At 40.3% G+C, this 20,958-nt stretch overlaps 1 protein-coding gene across 2 annotated transcripts; it reads left to right on the top strand.

Moving 5' to 3' along the window:
• The first annotated feature begins 4,993 nt into the window (after positions 1–4,993).
• LOC103047973 (cytochrome P450 2C14-like) lies at positions 4,994–14,316 on the top strand. 2 transcript variants are annotated; one of them, XM_088133480.1, is made up of 10 exons: positions 4,994–5,085; positions 5,272–5,376; positions 7,151–7,313; positions 8,351–8,500; positions 9,891–10,051; positions 11,098–11,274; positions 12,090–12,231; positions 13,014–13,201; positions 13,474–13,615; positions 13,742–14,316. In XM_088133480.1, exons 3-10 carry the CDS (start codon positions 7,202–7,204, stop codon positions 13,942–13,944), a joined length of 1,275 nt encoding a protein of 424 aa, XP_087989606.1. In that variant the 5' UTR covers positions 4,994–5,085; positions 5,272–5,376; positions 7,151–7,201; the 3' UTR covers positions 13,945–14,316. The 2 variants fall into 2 exon arrangements, with proteins under 2 accessions (XP_087989606.1, XP_087989605.1); XM_088133479.1 differs by lacking the exon at positions 4,994–5,085 and having other exon boundaries at positions 5,092–5,376.
• The last annotated feature ends 6,642 nt before the right edge of the window (positions 14,317–20,958 follow it).

Raw genomic sequence — 20,958 nt, 5'->3', positions numbered from 1 at the left:
AGCCAATATTGGTTATTCTCAATTTCTCCTTTTTCTGACCTTCAGTTTGTTCCATCCTATTTTTAAATGTTTCATGAAAATATGCATCCGTTGTTATGTTTTTCCTGTATGAATATGCATTTTACTGTATATCAATTTTGTTAGCAATTCACATTCATACACACATTTTGTACACAGTTTTTGTACACTGCAGGATAGAATCTTTAGTGAATAATAAAAGATGTAAGACAAAGTATCTGGCTTTTCTCTAGCTAAGTCAAATGACTAGTGTGAGCACTGCAGATGTAAGTCGGAACGAAAGACTGACAGTGAACCAAAGAAACATGGTTTCTGTTGTCGTGGCTGCTCCTGCAGCTGTAACTAGTCCTCTGCTGTGCCTTTTTATCTATCACAAAGCTACTGCTTGCAAAACCTGGACTGGAGGATTTCTAAAACCTTTCTGGTTGTAAAATGTGCAAAATCTGACCTGGACTTTGAAACCGTGGACCCCTACATCCAGGCAGTGGAAAAAGAGGCGACTGGGGGGAATCTTGAAAACTGGTGGTCAAATCTCCACCCCAAAATGTAAGAAGATATTGATTAAAGGAACATAATAAGAATCAAGGAGGGAAAGCAGAATTGCAAACTGCAATCCAGAAGCATCACACCATATTGCTCAGAGAAAGTGACCCAAATAGAAAAAAATGGCACAACCTGTCAGGGTGTTAGCCTGCAATAGAAATTTATGAGTGTAAATATGGCAATGACAGAGCACAGCTAAGCCGTGTATGCAATCAACTCAACTTGCTCAGAGCTCAGACCTGAAGGGTGTGGCTACATGACACAACACAAATCACAGTACATAGTAAGGTGCACCATGGGTTATGGTGTTGCTGGTGGTTGGCATTGTGGCTGGTAGTTGGAGTTGTGGTTGGCAGGTTGGTGTATTATAAGTTCTGTATAGATTGTACAGTAACAGTCTGTGTACCGTTTTCTACAAACAGACTGTGGACTAGTTATTTTGCAACGCTCATTGAGCATCACAACACAGTGTCTATGCTGATCCCTGACACAACCCTCCACAGGTGGAGATGGGAGAAATGCAGGCAGACTCTCTCTATCGTGATTTCTACCTTGTTCTGTCAGGAAACATTCCGGTAACAGTGCAACGAATGAGAGTAATTAATGAAGAGAGCTTTAGCTCATTGATTTAGAGTTTCTTGTGGCAGTGAGCAGCAAATTATCTGCTGAGTTTCTCTGCTACCAAATTTCAGTAGGAAGTAAACACCAGCAAATTTGGTAGTAATAGGGCAGTGTGAGACCTCTCAGAGTGTTCTTCCAGTATTTTGGACCGCCTGAAGCTTCCAAGCGCTATTAAATGTGCTGTAGTTCTCCTGATGAAAGAAATCAAGGAATGTGCTACTGTGGCCAAGTCAGTTATTACACGTGCACAAGTCTTTCTGGCCATCAGTAAAGACTGGGCACATCCAAACAGTAAACGTGAATATCTGAGATGATACAAGTGAATTTGGCCTCTTCCTAAGGACAGAATACTTTTACTGATCTACTGAGTTCAATTCCTGGCAGACTCAGAACATCCATGAGAGCAAATTCTCCATAAAACAGGTAGATGGATCATCTCTGGCTTGTAAAAGGAGGCCAATTCTTCCTCATAATGGAACGTGCAAAGGATAGTAACACTATGGAGAATTGGAGTATTTGGATTGGTTGGACAAAAGCAGGCATGAAATAGAGAGATAGCTTAATCAATGATAGAGCCAGGAACACACAACTTGTTAGGCAAACATCAAAATTACTGAGGCAGAAGAGAGACTGTTTCAAAGTAAAATGGCCTCTGTTCATGTTGGGGTTTGCTGTTCTGCAAACACGAAAAGCTAACGGACCATGAGGCGGTTTCCAAATTCCACTCAGTTAGCCTTTCAATGGCTGGAACTGGATATAAATCAGTTGAAAAAGTATGCCTTTCCATTATCTGGTGGGGCAGGAGGTACCTCACAAACACTGTTTGATATCAGCCTCCAATCAAGGACAAAATAAAGTAAACATTTCAAGGGAACTCCTGCTGCTTCAACTACCCTATTTGCTCATGACTCCACTAATGTCAGTGAAACATAGTTCATTATGTCTCACTTTGGTTCCCCTTTCTGCTCTGTCACATCAGGGAGAAACCTTTGCTCGTGTTACTTTGGCATGGGACATTATTACTTAACAGTAAGGAGACAGATAAAGGGGTAGGTGTGTATGTGCCAGGCTGTGTAACCAACTGGAGCTGGAGCTCTCACTAGAGCAGAAGGAAGCACTGCAGTCCATCTGCTTGGAGGGCTTAAGATGGCTACGACCGGACAACAGCCATTTTGATTAAAACTGGAAAACATGGACATTCGCAAGGCTTGGGAGTGAGTAGAGGACAACGTTTGGCCCTATGCTCACAAAGCCATGGGTAGCCATAGTGGTGAGGTGGCAAGCAGAAAGCATGGATCTGCCCTTGGTCTGGAATAGGTTGTCCTTGGCATGGCTTAGACTAAAGCTGGCATAACAGGAGCAGCTTATATGTGAAGTTCCGATATGACCATGGACTGCTGAGTATGAACGGGAAAAAAGAAGAGCTATAAAGGATAAAAGCAGGCCTCCCCACTGGGAAAGACAAAACTATCTCTTTGCATTTTCAGGCTTCTAAACTCAAAAATACAGGATTATAAGATTAAATGCTATATACTCTTTTATGAAGAAGTCACTATTATAGAAAAACCATAGTGACACTAGTTGGTAAATTATCTCCTCTTTCGGCACAGTAGAAACTTATTTCTGGTGTCACTTTAAATACCTAAAGTCCACTGAAGCAATTTTTAAAACATTTGGCGAACTGAAAATTGAGTTTAATTTATCTCAGGGACTTCCTGGTAATTTTACTCCATTGAAACTGTTAACTATTTACATTATATTTGGGATGATGCATATGAATGTCCATTTCTAACAAATTGGTAGCTTTTTTTAAAATTGCTTTTAAGAAAAAAAATCTACTTCCTATAAGTTGGACACCTCAACAAGTGGTTAAGGGGCATCCATTCCAATCACCTTTCTTTGATCATATAACCTGGAAACTGGAAGATTGACTCATATGTGGTTTTCATTTATGGTGCTAGAACATGGAGGGTCACAAATGTATGTGGACTGAATGAATGTGGAGGAAGAGAAAAATGAAGGAGTGATTGGTATGAAGAGCACTGAGGTGGTTTGTTCATATAGAGAGAATCAATGAAGATCAAATTGCAACACATCAGTTGTTTCTTCCTATCCCTGCCCAGTCATTACATGACCAAGAAGGAAATAATAAACATTATCCTTCAGGTCCAATATGTGTTGTTACAGAAGTGGTATCTATAGAGAATCTGTTTCATTGGATATTCATTCGTGCTCATGGTACTGAACTGGGTGGCCACCAATTTAAATAGCTGCATAACAGACAAATATTCCCAATTTGAATGAAAAGATATATATTATATTTTTTCCCAAAAAGCATCAAAATAATAGCTCATATACCTTGACCAAGAAAAAAACAGTAAATATTGTCTTCCAAGTCCAGTATGTGTTCTTATGGAATTAATAATAATAAGGCCACCAAATCAGAAAGACTGAAGCAACATACAGAGTTAAAAACATACATATGCAACACCAAAAATGGGAATAATAACACATTAAGGTAATATACAAGCAAATTTCCAGGTGGGTCATCACAAATCATCAACCAGGTGGGATCACAAATCACCCCAGCCTCTGGTCTGTTCGAAAAAGACAGGTTTTCAATTTTTCCTAAAGGACAAGAAGTTGTGGCCAAAGGAACTTCAGAGGGAACGGTATTCCAGAGAAAGCATGCCTCCAGGTTCTCAGAAGATGGCCCTCTTTAGTCAATGGATCCTGGAGTATCTGCTTCTTAAACTGATCTTAGAGGACACGCAGAAACTATTAGAAGAAGGTAGTGCTGAGACCTTTGGGATGATAACTAGCAATTTGAATTGCCTCTGGAAACCCACTGGTGAACAGTAGAGTTTGCAAAGTAGAGATGTCACAGGAAGGTTCATCCATAATTACTCATGCCGCTGCATTTGAGACCAGCTGCAGTGTCCATATGTTCTTCAAGGAGAGCCCAGTATACAGCAGTCCAGACGGGATTCCAATAGTTCTGGATGAGATTCCAGAAGTAGTCTGTGTAATCCTCCTGGAAGTCATGGTTGAAAGCACATGGTACTCAGTCATAGTCATAGTACTGAATTCAGGGGTGTAACAAGCTGGTGAAAGAAAATGTCTCACAGGGTTCAATCAGTGAAGGTCAATTAATTGCTCCTTCACATCCTGCCCTACAGTCAGCAAAGAAGAGGGAGTGTTTAAAATGAACTGTTATTTAAAGGATTTAACCCCAGTTTGAAAAAAATTAAAAATTTAAGATACACTTAAATATGTTTCATGGGGTCACAAAGAGTTGGACACGACTTAATGACTGAACAACAACAACAACAAATAAGGAAAAAAAAATAGATGATATTAAAAATCTTTACCTTTCAAGCTGCAAGACCTGGTCTGCCTTGCGAAGGGGGCTGTGTGGGCCACAGACTCCTTGGAATCCACAAGTGAGTCTCATCACCCCATACATGTAAATCCTTTTTGGACATTTATGCCAGAGATGTTTGAATTTCCCATTTCATTCATTGTGAAATTAATCATTTCCTTCCCAATAATGAGATTTAAAATGACTTTTGAATGAACTTTAAATCCTAAAAGACACAGCCAGAATCATGCATTTTTGCAATTTTTTTGTTCAGTCTTCCAGAAAATTTCCTATGCTGTTGGGGGCCACCAATTTTCTTCTGAAAGAGTCCTCACCTTGAATAGTTACGTAAAAGGCAAATGTCCATTTTCTGAACCCAACCTATATGCACTCCATATTTTTTCCCCCAAAAGTACAGAAACAGTAACTTATTTGTGCTCACAGTCAGAAAGCACAGATGTTAATTATTATCCTCTACTGGTAGAGGTGAAAGAATGCTTTGGATTTAAAACAAAACAAAAAACCAAGGAGGTGCATGAAAGGTTAGAGGAAATCTGGAACTTAGCTTTGGTTTGGGCTCCAGTGGGCCTCCTCCTTTCAATCTTATCTCATTTAAACAATTTCTTGGATTTTTGAAGAGGAAAAGAACTCAGAGAAGGATGGAGCTGACATGGGCAGGAGGTCTGCTGCTTCTCTGTATATTTTTCACCCTTTTCTCATCCTTCCAGATCTACAAGAAAAAAGGGCAGCTGCCCCCAGGACCTACTCCATGGCCTTTTCTGGGGAACCTCTTGCAGCGAGATGTACTACCTGTGGACACCTCATATAAAAAGGTAAGATTAGCTGACTATTGTACTTCTTCACTGTTTTGGAAGGTGATTATTTCCAAAAATATCTATATCTTCCCCAAATTTTAGTAGTTTGATTTATTGTATAAGCATCTAATTTTATTGTGTGTTCATGTGTATCTTCAACAGGAATTGTAGTTTAAAGGGTCTGATAAACACACAATAGAGGTTACAGAGTTAATTAAAAATAAGTAGTAACAAGAAAAGGTTTAGAAAAATAAATCTCTGGGATCTCAAATTTGTATCATTTGTATTAGCATCAAATTCACTGAAACCTCCTCTTCCTCTAGCCACCCCGTAGGATTCCAGATTGTTGAAATGCAGACACAGCTTCTGTCCTACTAAACCAAAGACAAGGACTACTTCATCTGGGCTGCAAAAATCCAGATGTTCACTAGATGCCAAGAAAGACATAGAGCAACACAAACTCTTTGCTGCACTATAGTGGTTATCCAGTTTGAAGCCCATGTATTGTAGCTCTGCCAAAGATGGTTTATCTTCAGCAATGGTGGGCAATTTGCCCCCATTTCCTTCCTTCCAATGGAACAGTTATTCTCTTGTATGCACAATTTTTTTCACCTGTAGGCTCTTCTTTGTTATCATACTGCTCATGAATATAATTCCACAGACTTCAGTGGCACTCTGTAGCATAATTCCTTTCAGATTGTTTGAAGCACTCCTACATCTTCTTCCCTTATGTCCACTTTCCATTCATTCTGTTGGGAAATTGATCTATATTTTTTATAAGAGACATGCATTTTTCTTCCTGCAGTGGTTTTACTTTCACTCTCAGTTTTTTCACTTCTTTCCTTTTCCTCTGTGCCCATTTTCCGAAGGCCCATCCTTGACACTCCCAAATAAACACTTGACCTACATTTCGAACCTCCCATCAGCTTTGGGTCTTTCACAGATTCTCTCAATCTTACATCATGGATATTCAGAATAATTTTGCTTTAGATTGATTTTCATTCCTTTCCCATGTGTACATATGAATAGATTTAGGCTTATGCCACGTCTTTGAAAGAGACAGGTCTTTTTCTAAGCAGAAGCATATTAAAGAGTTAACATTTTCATTATCTCATTCACACCTCTCCGTTCATGCCACTTAACAGAATATGTTTTTTCCTTGAAGTGAATTTTTTCAGAAAATTATTAATAATATTTTTTTTCTTTTTCCATTATCACTATTCACTAAAGTAAGATTTTTCTTAAGTTCCTTGTCAAATCTACCATATGGTGGTTTTTAGTTGGTCCCATAAATATTGACCTCCACTTCCCATCATAATGTTGGTTAATTGTGGATTTTACATATTTTTTCTAGTAAGCTAAAGAAGGAGTAGTTTAGATTATCAGGCTTAGTTTTACCTTTGCAACAAATAACATTTCTTGTTAATGGTGAAAACAACACTGGTCAGTTCTGATCCTTTTTGGCTAGTATGTCACAAGTGCAACCAAAGCTCAGTTTTACACTGAGCAGCTCATGCTACTCTCTGCAAACTAGGTTCTCTAATCCACAGATGACCAGGAAAGCCAACATACTGTTGTCCATATATCACCAGCTGGAAATACATACAATGTACTGGAACCTAATCATACTGATGTACTCTGTTGATATTAAGAGTTATTGAAGCTTTGCTTGAACATGCTGAAGGTCTCTCTGTGACAAATTTAAGAAGTATTTCAAGGATGCTTTAGAATAATTTCACCAAAGAAACTTTATCACCTAATTAACTCGGTTTTCATCTAATTCCACCTTCAGCTTACTGCGAAGTATGGACCTATATTTACTGTCTGGATCGGATCAAAACCAATGGTTGCACTTTGTGGATATGAAGTGGTAAAAGATGCTTTGCTAGATCATGCGGAAGAGTTTGGTGGGCGAACTGAAACGCCCGTGAATAGGCGGTTGTTCCAAAATAAAGGTTGATTTTCTTTTCCTTATTTGTTATTGTTTGTTTCTATAATTTATTTCAGATTATCTAAATGCCATTAATATTTTTGATAGTTGTGAAAGTTTCACTTAAAATGAGGTTTTGTAAAGATGTTGAATTGGTCATGGTTCTTGGAGAGGGAGGAAAACATTGTTTCACTATTTCCCTTCCACTGGTCACTTCTGAAGTCTGCTCAGGTGGTTCCTTATGTGCAGGGGGAAAAAAATCTCATCTCTAAACTGGTCCTTTAGGAAGACACACAGAAAAGCTTTTCAGAAGAAGACACTTTTGGCTGATGTCATCTGGACTAATGTCAAAAATTCATTTTGTGTACCTTCAAAAGAAATTTGGACTTTGAAAAGTAGAATAGAAAGAATATTGATGGATTTGAACTTTGATGTTGGAGAAGATTGCTGAGAATATTGTGGACAGCCAAGAAAACAAACAAATGGATCATTGAACAAATCAGCCCAAAGTTATCACTCGAAGTACAAATGACCAATCTCAAATTTCCATACTTCAGACAGATTGTGCAAAGGCCCAGCTCTCTAGAGAAGGCTGTAATGGTGGGAAAGGTGGAAGAGAGATGAAGAAGAGGATGGCTATCCACAAGGTGGATGGACTCAGTTACAATGGTGATGAGTGTACCATTGGCGGTCTTGAAGGACTAGGTTAGGGACAGATCATCATGGAGAAAATCTATGTGGTTGCTAAGAGTTAACAGCGACACATAATCAAGTAATCAAGTGAAAGCTCTTCTGCACAAAATCACCAGAACTGAAGCAACTCCAATTTCCTTCTGCTTCTTCTGCTTACTGAAAATTGCATCTCAGTACAGAATTCTGTCGATGTCTTAAAAGTGGGGAGGGAAAATATTGTGATGCACAATTTATTGCAATGCACTGCCCTGTTTCAGCTATGAATGAGGCAAAGATCTGAAGGGGGAAAGTGCCTGAAACCATCATTGATATGTAAACATGCTCCTCCACAAAGGCTGAGAACTGACTGACCTCGTGATCTCTTTTCAGATGGTGCCACCAGTTATGACAACCAATGGAGAGAGCTGCGACGGTTCACACTGTCCACCTTGCGAGATTTTGGGATGGGGAAGAAAAGGATGTCTGAGAGGGTGCAGGAGGAAGCCCTTTGTCTAGCGGAGGAAATGGCTACCACAAAAGGTCCTCTAAAGAAACTGAAAGCTCTTCTCCTACAGTAGAATAATTTCAGGAACAGTATTATCTTTAAAAAAAGGAAGCTGAAAAGGGTTTTTGTAAATCCTTCTGCACTTCAGTGCACAAAATACAGTAAAGGGATGATAGGCACTGACAAGTGAGTGTCCCCTCATTCTTTTTGCACAGTGGTGCTCAGGAGAAAAGCAAAAATACAAACAGGAAATACAACAGTTTTCAAGCTGCTTATTCCTCTTTTCTATCCAGTGTCATCTGTTGGCTTCATAAAATTACAAGTTTGCACAGAAGTAGTGAAATCTTAGTGCGGGTGCAGTAACCAAGAGAACATACAATGGGTGCTAGGAAGCTATGTATTTAATGTAGTATTTGCATAAAAAACAGGCTAAGCCTGTTTTTTTCCCTTATGGTTATGTTTAGCTAGGTTTGTGGGAGAAATTAGAAGGAGGGAACAGAGTGCTCAGTTCAAACTGGAAAGAGAAGCAGAAAGCTTTTTAATAACATCATTTGAACTTAATGCTAAATCACACTTCAGGCAAATTTAGCAGCTAGCAAAGCACCTTATGGATGAATGAGACAGGTAATCTAAGGTCAGTAAGGGAAACATGGATAACAACTTGCTCTTATAGGCATGAAGCAGATAACAATAGGTGGTTTGCACAAAGGGTGGAGATCTGAAAGGAACTGTGGATCTGAATTAAACGGCCATAAAGAGTCTTCATTTAGAGAGTGTTGGCACCTTTGAATATCATCTTGAATGGAGAAATCTCTGGAATGAGAAGGGAAAAGAAATGGAAAGAAAAGAAAGTGGGGTTATTTAAAAAAAGAGATAGAGAAAAAGAGGAAACAAAGAGAGAGGGGGAAAAGAGATTAGGAGGAAAGAGGGGAAGAGAGAGAGAGGAGAGCTCAGTTAAAACGGGAAGCAGAGCTTTCAAAGAGTTGAAACAGGGTAGGGAGAAAGTGGAAAAACCAGCCATGAGCAGAAAGAGGCAGAGGAAGGCGCCCCCAGCAGGGAGGAAACAATTCTTGACAGAGGAAGACAGCAATGAGACTGAAGAAGCTCTAGTGGTAACATAGTCTGTGTTTTCATTGAATTACACATAGGCTCTGCTGCTTAGTTAATATTATTATCAAAAATTACCAATAATTGATTTAATGGATTCCAGAGTGGAATGTGGAAACACCACTTTGGATCTTGATTAAGAGGTTATAGGATTTTTAAATAGTGTTCATATTCAGTTCTTAGGACAGAGGGAAATAATATTCATTCAAACCTGTTTGACCTGAAATGTTTTTTGTTCCAATTTTGTGGTGAGATTTGTGGAAGGAAAGATCTGCATTCTCTCATCCCACTCATACCTTTCTGTGGCCATTCTTGCAGGGCAGGCTTTTGACCCAAGAAGAAGGCTTACCAGTGCTGTTTCCAATGTGATATGTGCAGTCGTCTTTGGCAATCGATTTGATTACGAAGATCAAATCTTCATAGAGAACCAGCAGATTATGGAGTCTCAAGCAAGATTCTTTAATAGTTTCGTAGGACTGGTATGTTAGTATTCTCTGTTTCTTCTCCTGTCATGAAACCCCACTTTTACTAGTGGGTCTGTGTGTGTGAGTGAATGTACAAGTGAGAAATGTGAACATATTTGTGATGAGCTACTAAGCAGGAGAAGCCAAATCTGGACATCCAGTGAGACGGAGTCATCCAAACACCAACCGATTCCCAGTTCACCTCTCCTGGCTGGGCTTACAAGGACCATTCCCTTCTCTGGTCATCAGAGCAATAACTCCTTTGGCCCCTGACCTGCTTGTTTCTTGTACTCATTCACTTCTCAACTTGCCAGGGAGGTCCAAACATTGCATTTCACTGGAGGGGGCTAATGCTTCTTAATGTTAATGTTTCACTGTTATCTTTCAGCCCTTGACTGAAAAGTTAACATTGGTGCCCATATACACTTTCTTGTTGTTTCGGTAGGGCTTCAAGCACATGACAACAAAATCAATATTCCAATCGATCTAAAAAGCTATAGTATCATATTATGTATCTTTAAAAAAACCCTGCAATGCTACACATAGAGCTATAAATAATATTAGTAGTACTAATTATCATGTCCAATTGTGGACATGTGCATCTCTCCTTATCATTGCTTTTTGAAACAGGTCCCCTGTCTTTATGCTCACAGCCAGAGTCCATCTTCCCCATTTTGAGGACTAAGAGCATTTACATGATTATCCATTAATGTGAGAGATGTGGGGGGGCTGGGAAAGCAGTGGGCGAGTCACTTGACAGATTATCTCCTAAATGCAACTCAGCCAAAGTGAAGACTGTACTGGGGAAAAGCTGTGCAAAGAGGCTAACTTACTATAAATATAAATTCCTATTATAGTTTCCAAGATGCTGTATTTATTTGAGACTGGAATTCAAGATAGCTTGCAGAAGCCCATGTAGTTCTTGCCTTCTTGGCCTTGGTGCCTATTTGAGGCTTGAGAATAAGTAATACAGTAAAAGCTATTCTCTGAATATTTGGGGCATTAAGCCTCCACCATAATGGTCTGAAAAGGTATTGTGTTTAACATGAACTCTGTGACAGGTGTACAATACTGTTCCAAAAATAATGGATTACTTTCCTGGGCAACACAAAAAGAGTTTTGCTGATGCTGAAAAAGTCTGTGATTATATCCGTGAGAAGGTGGAGTTCCACAGGAAGACGTTGGATCCTCAGAACCCCCGTGACTATATTGATTGCTTCCTTATGAGATTGGAGAAGGTAGGCTATATAGCATTCCTGCATAATTGTCTAAGTATCATGAGTATTCTCCAATATGCATCTAAGATGAACCTAGTTCATCTCATAGGAATGAAAATGAAGCTATTTATTCTCCACCTTCTTTCTTTACTCTGGGACAACCCCTTCATGGCCATTTGTTGGCATGTATTCCTATTCCAGGCTCAATTGTTGCTAAAGGTATCTATACTATTCTCTAAATGAGGCCAAGCATTAGAAATGAAGGCTGCTATTTTCTAAGACAGAATTCTCCTTCTGAAAAAAATAGAGTATGCATAGAAATTTGCTTTCCGTGCTAATTTAACTTTTCACAGGGTATTTTGTTAGAGGTCTTCTATACTCCCAATAGGTGATATAAAGATAATTAAGCACAGTTTCCTGGGATCATCTTGTAGAAGCAATTTCTATTAGGATTAGTCCCTCAGATGTAACATCCAAACTTCTATGGTCAGATTTAATTCTGTCTTCCAAGCAGACACCTTAGGAATTGCTTTAGCCCAGCTCTAAGTAACAACCTTAGTCAAAATCAGAGTATCTGTTCTTTAATTTGGCCATTACTTGTGGTAAACATTTGATGGGTAGACCAGGGAGGCAAGCTGTTTCTTCCCTTGCATCAATTGCTGATCCCAGAAATACCTTAAAATTGAAGAGCTTTTCTATCTATTCTAAAGGCAGGTTAAAGGTTGAATTAAGTTTTGTTTAATTGAAGGAGACAGTGTGAAGAAATTCATGAACTGCTTTATCTCAATTCCGAGTACAATTTTTATTCTTCTTTTTCCACCTCTGTTTCCTTTTAGGAGCAGAACTCATCTGAGGTTATCTACACTTCTGAAGGGCTTGTGATTACTGTGTTTGGACTCTTTATTGCTGGGACAATAAGCACAAGCCACTCCTTGCTCTACAGCCTCCTAGTGATGGCTAAATTGCCACACATTCAAGGTACAGAAATTCCCACAAAAAGAGAAAGGCATCAGGGCTCTTACGGCTTCTACTATTAATCCTACAAAAAAGAAAGAAAACAAATTAAGATGCTTAATTTGACTTAATTAACTCAAGCTATCATCCTTGATGTTTTGAACTACACTGCTTAGGCAATGGCAAAATGGTTATACACAAGAATGAGTAATTATAACACTGAAGAAAAATTAATAAAGGTTGTTACAGAATATAATTAATCTTAATCTATGAAACTTCCCAGAATTGATTGAAAGTTGTAGCTTGAAGCACTAGTTCTTTGGAAATGGACCTTGAGGTTTTTGGGGGAATGGGTGCTTTCTTTTCTGCTGCCATAAAATATTAATTAATGTGTATGTTTAATAGCAGTTTATGAAATTAATTTAAGTGCAGTAGTTTTTCTCCTGACTACTATTCACTGCATTTTTGGGTGGAGACTGTATTCTTCAGAAAGCCCATATGGAAATGCTTGATGTTTGCTGACTCTCGGCATATCCAGTAAGGGACAAAGACAGAGATAAACAAGATGAATCACATCTTCTTGGATTAGCAAAACTGAAATGGTCTCCACTGGGAAATGACTTCAGAGGAGGAGTTGGAGGAGGAGGAGGAGTTGGAGGAGAAGGAGGAACCATTGTCCTGTCTAGAAATGTATTCCCTGTATGTGATTTGAAAAACATTTTTCTGTCCAAGTGGTAGCTGACTGCTGGTGTTCAGCATGGGAAAGAAAAAGGCTGTCAATATCTTCTCAATACTTTTTCTCACAGCTAAGGTGCAACAGGAGATCGATGAGGTGGTGGGTGAACATCGCACTCCAAGCATGGAAGACCGGTTGAAGATGCCTTTCACAAATGCTGTTGTCCATGAGGTTCAACGGTATCAGAAAGGGAGCCTTGAGACCTTTCCTCGGGCAACAACTTGTGACACAAAATTCCACGGCTACAACATTCCCAAGGTGTGGTGATATAACTATTCAAGTCAAGATATTCTGGGGCAGAGAAAAAAAGATGACTGTTATGTATCCAGAGATCCTTCATATCCAAGGCACTACTTATTAAATAAATAAGTATTAAACCAAATATCTCTCCCTTCCCTCCATACCCACAGAGTGTTTGCAGAGTTCTTCCCACTGAGCTATTTTATTTGAGGCAAGTGAGAACTGGAGGCTCTTTCTTTCTGCATGAAGTAGTATCAACTAATGCAATCTGTTTCTTCCTCTCCCTCTAGTACGTGGCTGTTGCACCAATCCTCAGCTCTGTACATTTTGATCCTCTCTATTGGGAGACTCCAGAGAAGTTCAACCCAGATAATTTCTTGGATGAAAAGGGCCAGTTCAGGAAAAGAGATGCTTTCATGCCATTCTCAGCAGGTAGAGTCCTCTGAAAGACATTGGATAAAGTAACATACTTACTTATTCCATGCTATTCTTTTATCAGTCACAATTCCAGCAAGTGTGCTTCCTAAATAAGCTTTGTTTTCTTCTTTGCTATTGCAGGGAAACGGGCCTGTCCAGGGGAGGCCCTGGCTCGGATGGAGCTCTTCCTGTTCTTCAGCACTCTGCTCCAGAAGTTCACCTTCCATCTGGTTGGGGACAGTAAAGACACGGATGTAATGTCTTTGTATGTGGACTTCACAAATAAGAATCAATACCCCCTTATAAGAGCTGTTAAACGTTCAGTGCACACTTGTGTTCAGTAATTAAGGGAAGGAAAGAAGCCTAGGTCCTGATGGGTGACAGCTTTGTCTTGCTGTCTTGCTGTCTTGCTGTCTTGCTGTCTTGCTGTCTTGCTGTCTTCCTTCCTTCCTTCCTTCCTTCCTTCCTTCCTTCCTTCCTTCCTTCCTTCCTTCCTTCCTTCCTTCCTTCCTTCCTTCCTTCCTACCTTCCTACCTTCCTACCTTCCTACCTTCCTTCTTCCCCTCCCCTCCCTCCAGCGCAGCCAACCCCAGCCCAACCCAGCCTTGTTTGCCCATGTTGTAACCAACATACAGCTCTTTTTGGGGCCTAGGAACTGGACTGGCCAAACCTATATTAATAGATACTCAAATAAAGCATGTGGGAGAGCTATTTCATTTAAAGGCAATCTTAACAGTGATGTGGGATACAAATACAATGATTGTGAAGGACACTTTATTTTAACTTAAGTTTGATGCTAAAGATGGCTACTCTTACCTCTGCTCTGGTGACAATTTATGGCCCAATTACGAATACTTCTGAAATATTTCTCTAAACTATATTCTGCAAACTCTCACTATATAATTTGTAGTGGAGATTTCAACTTCATGCAAGGTTTCAGTTAGAAGTATGAGGAGAAACTAATGTTGTGAAATAACCTAAATGTGAAAATGACAAGGAAGATCTTTTCCTGGCATGCTTGGGTTAAATACAGAATCAGGTCATGTTGAAATCTGTTGATATCTAATGGTTGTTTTAAAGATTGACAGCCTGTGTGTTATATATGACTTAACATTAATATTTCCTTGGCAATATATACAACTAAAACATGCATTAATTTAACTCAGATTCTAGCTCTAGCAGCCTCTGAAGTAGCTGCAATTTTAGAATCAATAGATCCAGATGTACAAAACATAAAATATACTTCTTAGGATTTCAGAATGGAATTCATTCCTCAGAAAATATTGTTTCATGTTTACTGGATCCCTCAAAGGGGTCTTGTTCCTTTCTTGTCCACTACTGATAAAATCTCATGTGCAAAAGGTTTCTGCCTGATGGCAGATAAATTCAGACAAGGAGGTTCTGTCTGCAAAATGTAATTAATCAACAACCCAGTTACATGAATATTATACAGATATATCATGCATTCCAAGATATCACTGTTGTGATTACAGAACTCACTGGTGGTCAAATTTTTCTGTCACGAATAAGCCCCTCAAAGAATTTTTCAAAGAGAAGGACATTTGATTCCTTGTGCTACGAAATATAACACATTTCCTCCATTTATAATGTTCTAACCTTACTACACTGGGAGGTATTTTTGGCATTGGAAGATCTATGCTGCCCATCTCAGAGCCTGTGGAGTGGTCCTCAGGACATGGGACCGGACAGTGACCCATTGGCTCCTCTCTTCCAGACTAAGGAGTAGCATCTGGCTGCCCACTCGTTTTCCATTTTGTTCCCTTACTAGGTGGAGGGGAGGCTCTTGGTTTTATGCTGTGTGTTAGGGCTTAGTCCCAACACAGCTTCACACCCCCTCCATAGGCTCCCAAATGCCAGGGGCAGGTGTGGTCATAAAGGAGTGGGAGGGGCCTTGCTGTGAGAGCTGTGTGTGGCTGTGTGTGATTACGTGAGTGGCTGTAGTGGAGGTTTGTTCATTTACTTAAATGAATGCCATGGCCTGGGAGGAGTATGCAAGAGAGAGGCATCTGGAGGGAGAAAAGAGGGTAAGCAGGAACATTGAAAGTGTGATGGGCAAGGGAAGATACGGTGGGATCTGGGAATGAAGCCTCACTCAAGGATGTCAGGCTCGCTGATTGAGAGTGATCCCATTGTCTAGCTCCAGGATCTTCCCACAGGGCCAGGTTATAGGATCCTGTACTGGACAGTAGGAATAAATAGAATAGAATCATAATCTTTATTGTCATTGTACTACTTGTACAACGAAATTAAATGCCACCCCAGTGCAGCTTTAAAAATATAAAAACCGTAGAACACATAAAACACATAACACACATAAAACACATATAACACAACCTTCACATTCTATATTGCACAACCCCTGATGCTGCATTAATACTGCACTATACGATAGAATTCAGTATAGTTACAGCTCTAAGATAGAAGCTATTCTTCAGCCTATTGGTCCTTGTTTTCATTATCCTGTACCGTCTGCCAGATGGTAATAGTTCAAAAAAAGAATGTCCCGGGTGGGATGGATCCTTAAGAATGTTTTGAGCCTTTTTAAGGCAGCGGGAACTATAAAGTTCTTCCAAAGAGGGGAAATGGACAACCAATGATCTTCTGGGCAGTGGTGGTAACCCTCTGGAGCGCTTTCCTATCTGCCACTGTGCAGTTAGCAAACCATACACAGGTGCAGTAGGTTAAAATGCTCTCAATGGTACAGCGGTAGAAGGTCACCAGCAGTTTTTCATTCAGTTGGTGTTTCCTGAGAAGTCTCAGGTAGTATAATCTCTGCTGGGGCCTCTTAACCAAGGCTGCAATATGAGTGCCCCAGGTCAAGTCCTCCTTTATAGTAACACCCAGAAACTTAAAACTGGCCATCCGCTCCACTCGGTCTCCATTGATAACCAGGGGCTGGACGTTTAATCTATTCCTCCTATAGTCCACTATAAGCTCCTTGGTCTTATTGATATTAAGAGCCAAATTATTGTCTCCGCACCACGAAAGCAGCCGGTCCACCTCATCCCAGTAGGCAGACTTATCTCCTTTGGTGATAAGCCCCACCACTGTTATATCATCTGCGAATTTAATGATAACATTGCTGAAGTGAGTGGGGGTACAGTCATATGTATAAAGGTGTAAAGTAAGGGACTCAACACACAGCCCTGTGGTGAACCAGTGTTGAGAGTAAGAGCTGAGGAGATATAATTGCCTAATCTAGCCCTCTGGGAGCGGCCAGACAGGAAGTCCAAAATCCAAGAACAGATTGAATATGGAAGCTCAAGATCCATAAGTTTAGACACCAGTCTATGTGGAAGGATTGTATTAAATGCAGAACTAAAGTCTACAAAAAGCATCCTCACATAGGTCCCCCACTGTTCCAGATGAGCCAGAGCAGTGTGGAGAGTGATGGGTATAGCATCCTCTATGGATCTATTAGTTCTATATGCAAACTGATGTTTATCAAATGTATGCAGAAGGCAGGAAATGATGTGCCTACAGACCAATTTTTCAAAGCACTTCATGATGATAGGCGTGAGTGCCACTGGTCTATAGTCACTGCGGTTGTTAATAGGGAACTTCTTTGGCAGCGGAACAATGATGGAAGCCTTCAGACAGGATGGAATAGTGGACTGGGATAAAGACCGATTAAAGATCTTGGTGAAAACCCCAGCCAACTGGCCAGCACAGTCTTTAAGCACCCGGTCAGAGATGCCATCAGGTCCGGCAGCCTTTCTAGGGTCCACAGCCCTCAAAATACTCCTCACCTCATGTTCCTCCACGGTGAGGCAGGGGCTATATGGGACTAATGGCTATACTCTAGCTGCCTCTGGTGGCTCCACTTCAAAATGGGCAAAAAAATGATTCAGCTTCTCTACCAATGAAGCATCCCCGTCAGCAGAAACGACATTATTCAGATTATAGTTGGTAATTTGTTGAATCCCCTGCCACACCTGCCTCGTGTTGTTGCTATGAAAATGATCCTCAATCTTCCTCTTATAATCTGTCTTGGCCTGCCAAATGCCTCTCTTCAGACTGGCTCTAGCAGTACTATATTTTGCCCCATCATCGGATCTGAAGGCATTGTTCCTGTCACGCAGGAGACGCTGGACTCCCTTAGTCATCCAGGGCTTCTGGTTGGGATAGATCCGGATGCACAGTGACAGTATCTGTGCAGTGTTTAATATAGCACATAACAGCAGCAGTGTGCTCCTCCAGATCTGGATGGTAAAAGATATCCCAATCTGTCTTCTCAAAACAGGCCTGAAGTTGTTGAGAGGCATCTTCAGGCCAGGATTTCACGGTCTTTATTGTAGGCAGAGCCTGTCTCCTGAGAGAGGTGTATGCTGGTGCTAAAAGCAGTGACGTATGATCTGACTGCCCCAAGTGTGGTAATTGTATAACCCTGTAGCCATGTTTAATGTTGGTATATACTTTATCCAGTGTATTTGCTCCTCTAGTGGCACACTTAACATGATGATGAAATTGGGGGAGCACTGTTTTTAAATCAGCATGATTAAAGTCCCCCGCTATAATATGCACAGCATCAGGATACTTATTCTGCTGATTACCAACAATGTTGTGCAAGAATCCCAAAGCTACGTTAGTATTGACATCAGGTGGAATGTAAACTGCAGTAATCAAGACCACACTAGACTCCCGTGGAAGGTATATGGGTCTACATCTAACAGTCATATACTCCAGATCCATGGAGCAGTGGCTGTCTACAGTCTTTGTATTGGTACACCAGCTTTTGTTCGCATAAAGACTTTAACCCCCCCCCCCACTTTACTCCTGCCAGAGTCTCTGTTCCTATCCTGGTGATGAGCTATATAGCCCACCAGCTCAACAGCTGTATCCGGAATAGCTAAGTGAAGCCAGGTTTCTGTAATTAGCAAAATGCAACAGTCCTTGTTGAACTTGCTCTGTGCAATCTGCAGCCTTAATTCATCCATTTTGTTGATAAGGGATCTTGCATTAGTAAGAAAAATACTTGGAATTGAAGGCTTGTATAGGGACTTATTCAACTTAGTAAAAAAGCCAGCGCGACAGCCTCTCCTCGAGAATAAACTTGAGGAACAGGAGGAAGAACCACAACCAAGGCAGAGGTCAGGTAAATGAAATCTGAGTCCAGGGCAGAAATGTAATTTAAGAAAGTGTAATCACAGTGAGAATAACTTTGAGAGACAGGAGGAAGAGCCACAGCCTAGACAATGGTCCGATAAGGGTAGTCTGGTCTGCCTTAAAGGGCTGACAGATCCTTGGTGGCCCTGGGCTCTGGCTGTTGCTGCTGAGGGCCAGGTCAGTCTGCAATAAATCTGTCCTCATCCACAATTTACATTTTTGCAATCACATGTTCACCATTTGTATACAATGCATTTTCAAATTCTGGTTTATGTTGTTCAATCCCCATTACCTTTTTCTCTATATACTACTAAAACTCTTGTGTCTGTAACCTTCAGTTGAGTGAAACAGTACCTCAAATGGGCTAACCTACAGAATGCATCCAAAATACGAGACCCATTACTCCCATGGGATAGAAATTTGGGAAATTTGTGACTGCTTCAGCACTGCTGTGCTGCTGCACCACCATGGTCAGACCAGGTCACATGATCATCATGGGCACATCCCCAACCTGTTTCCTACCTCCCTCTGTCCCCTGCGCCCAATTGCTGGTGGCAAGGCTCAAAGAGTGACTGTTGATTGGCTACTTTGGAACCAAGGCTGGAATTTGAAATCTTTTCATGGTGGGAAGGACGATGGAGTGACTTGGATGCCTGCTGGTGAGGTAGGGCTGGCTGGGGGGTGCTGGTGGTCACTGGGTGAGTCCTATTTCTCCCTTGATGGAGGGGGCCCTTGGGGATACGCTGGAATTGGGAACTGGGGCACAGTTTTCCTCACAGTCCAAAGTTCCCTTGGTTCCACTCCCCCCATCAAAGTGGCAGGCACTTCTGAGGATCAGTTGAGAAAGAGAAGGAGGCTTCATGGTGGATCTCCTGAAATTTGTGAGGGGAGGGCAAATGGTGTAAGCCTATATTAAGGAAGGAAGGAAGGAAGGAAGGAAGGAAGGAAGGAAGGAAGGAAGGAAGGAAGGAAGGAAGGAAGGAAGGAAGGAAGGAAGGAAGATTTCTGACCCTTCCTGCCATTGTCCCACAAGTGAAGTCAATGGGAAAGCCGGCAGCAAGTCGCAAGCTGATCACACTCCCACTGCTTTTTTGCCCTCGGTCATTCTGTCTCTCTGTTTAGATAAGGAAATAACTCTGAAATGACGACCCAATGGATCATGGGTTGTCTAGTCTGTATTAAAACTTTTCCTTAATTGTGCATATGAGAACCACTGACAACTAAATCCCTCTGCAGTTGATTGTTCTCTTGACTTTATCTTAAGCTGTCCATCTTCATGCATTAATAAGTCTTGACCTGTTAACCGTTACTCTTTGCCTGCTGTTTCTTTTCTATAAAATGCTTCCCCATTATAAAATGCACTCTATACTAGCACATAACTTTCCAGCTATTGTTACTGAAGTAAGAAATGTTTACCCAAAAATTGGAGTTACAAAAAATTTGTAGTGCTGGACTGCTGTCCAAAATTGCATTTTTAAAAAGGGGAACCTCCAGTGCAATGAATATTCTCCACCAAAGTCAACAGGTCACCCGATTTTTGTCTCTTGGGCAAGAAGGGGCAGCAATTTTTTTAGCTTTTAGTTCCCAATAGGAAGTTGGCCCTGGGATACAGTGGCTACTGTCCCCGCTGAAACAAAATGATAATGTTCTTAATCTGGGAAAGAAAAACTAATTAAGATTTCTTAATTGATTAAGAAAGAAGAGCATTTTCTCCATCCCCAACATCAGGTGCCTACTCAGGCTAAAAGTTTTCCAATTTTTTTTTTATTATCATGGCTTTTTAAATATAATTTGTAATTAATATAATTCTGAATTCAAATTAGTACATTGTAACATCATAGAAAACAACAGTATTATTATTATTATTATTATTATTATTATTATTATTATTATTTTATTATTTCAGGGTCACATGATGATTTGCTTAATGACCATGACAAAAAAGGTCATAAAATCAGGTGTGGTCATGTGATGCCTCATTTAAAGATGAATTTTCTAGACCCTATTGTGGTCGTAAGATGAGGACTACCTGTATTACTTATATTCAGTTCATATTCAGCTTATAATATCTATAGCTTCCATAATCTGTCATAAAGTAAGGTAGGCATTGATTACTGCTTTCATTATTATATTACTTTATAAAATCATACCATATAGAAACATGTTTTTATTACATATAACATTTTAACTATATTTTAACAATGATACTTTAAATGTGGTTTGGCAAAGCT

The sequence above is a fragment of the Python bivittatus genome, unplaced genomic scaffold, assembly GCF_059951505.1.
Source record: "Python bivittatus isolate LINGU-HERP-01145 unplaced genomic scaffold, Pbiv_v1 ctg000080_np1212, whole genome shotgun sequence".
NCBI classification, from domain to species: domain Eukaryota; kingdom Metazoa; phylum Chordata; class Lepidosauria; order Squamata; family Pythonidae; genus Python; species Python bivittatus.
Note: the sequence above shows the minus strand (reverse complement) of the source record. Positions and strands in the feature narration are given on the sequence as shown.

Excerpts from the sequence above, each read along its gene's own strand:
- LOC103047973 (XM_088133479.1), top strand. The coding sequence starts at position 5,203 with ATGGAGCTGACATGGGCAGGAGGTCTGCTGCTTCTCTGTATATTTTTC. Across the intron at positions 5,377-7,150 it reads TGGACACCTCATATAAAAAG|CTTACTGCGAAGTATGGACC; the intron begins GTAAGATTAGCT and ends TTCCACCTTCAG. Across the intron at positions 13,202-13,473 it reads ACGGCTACAACATTCCCAAG|TACGTGGCTGTTGCACCAAT; the intron begins GTGTGGTGATAT and ends CTCTCCCTCTAG.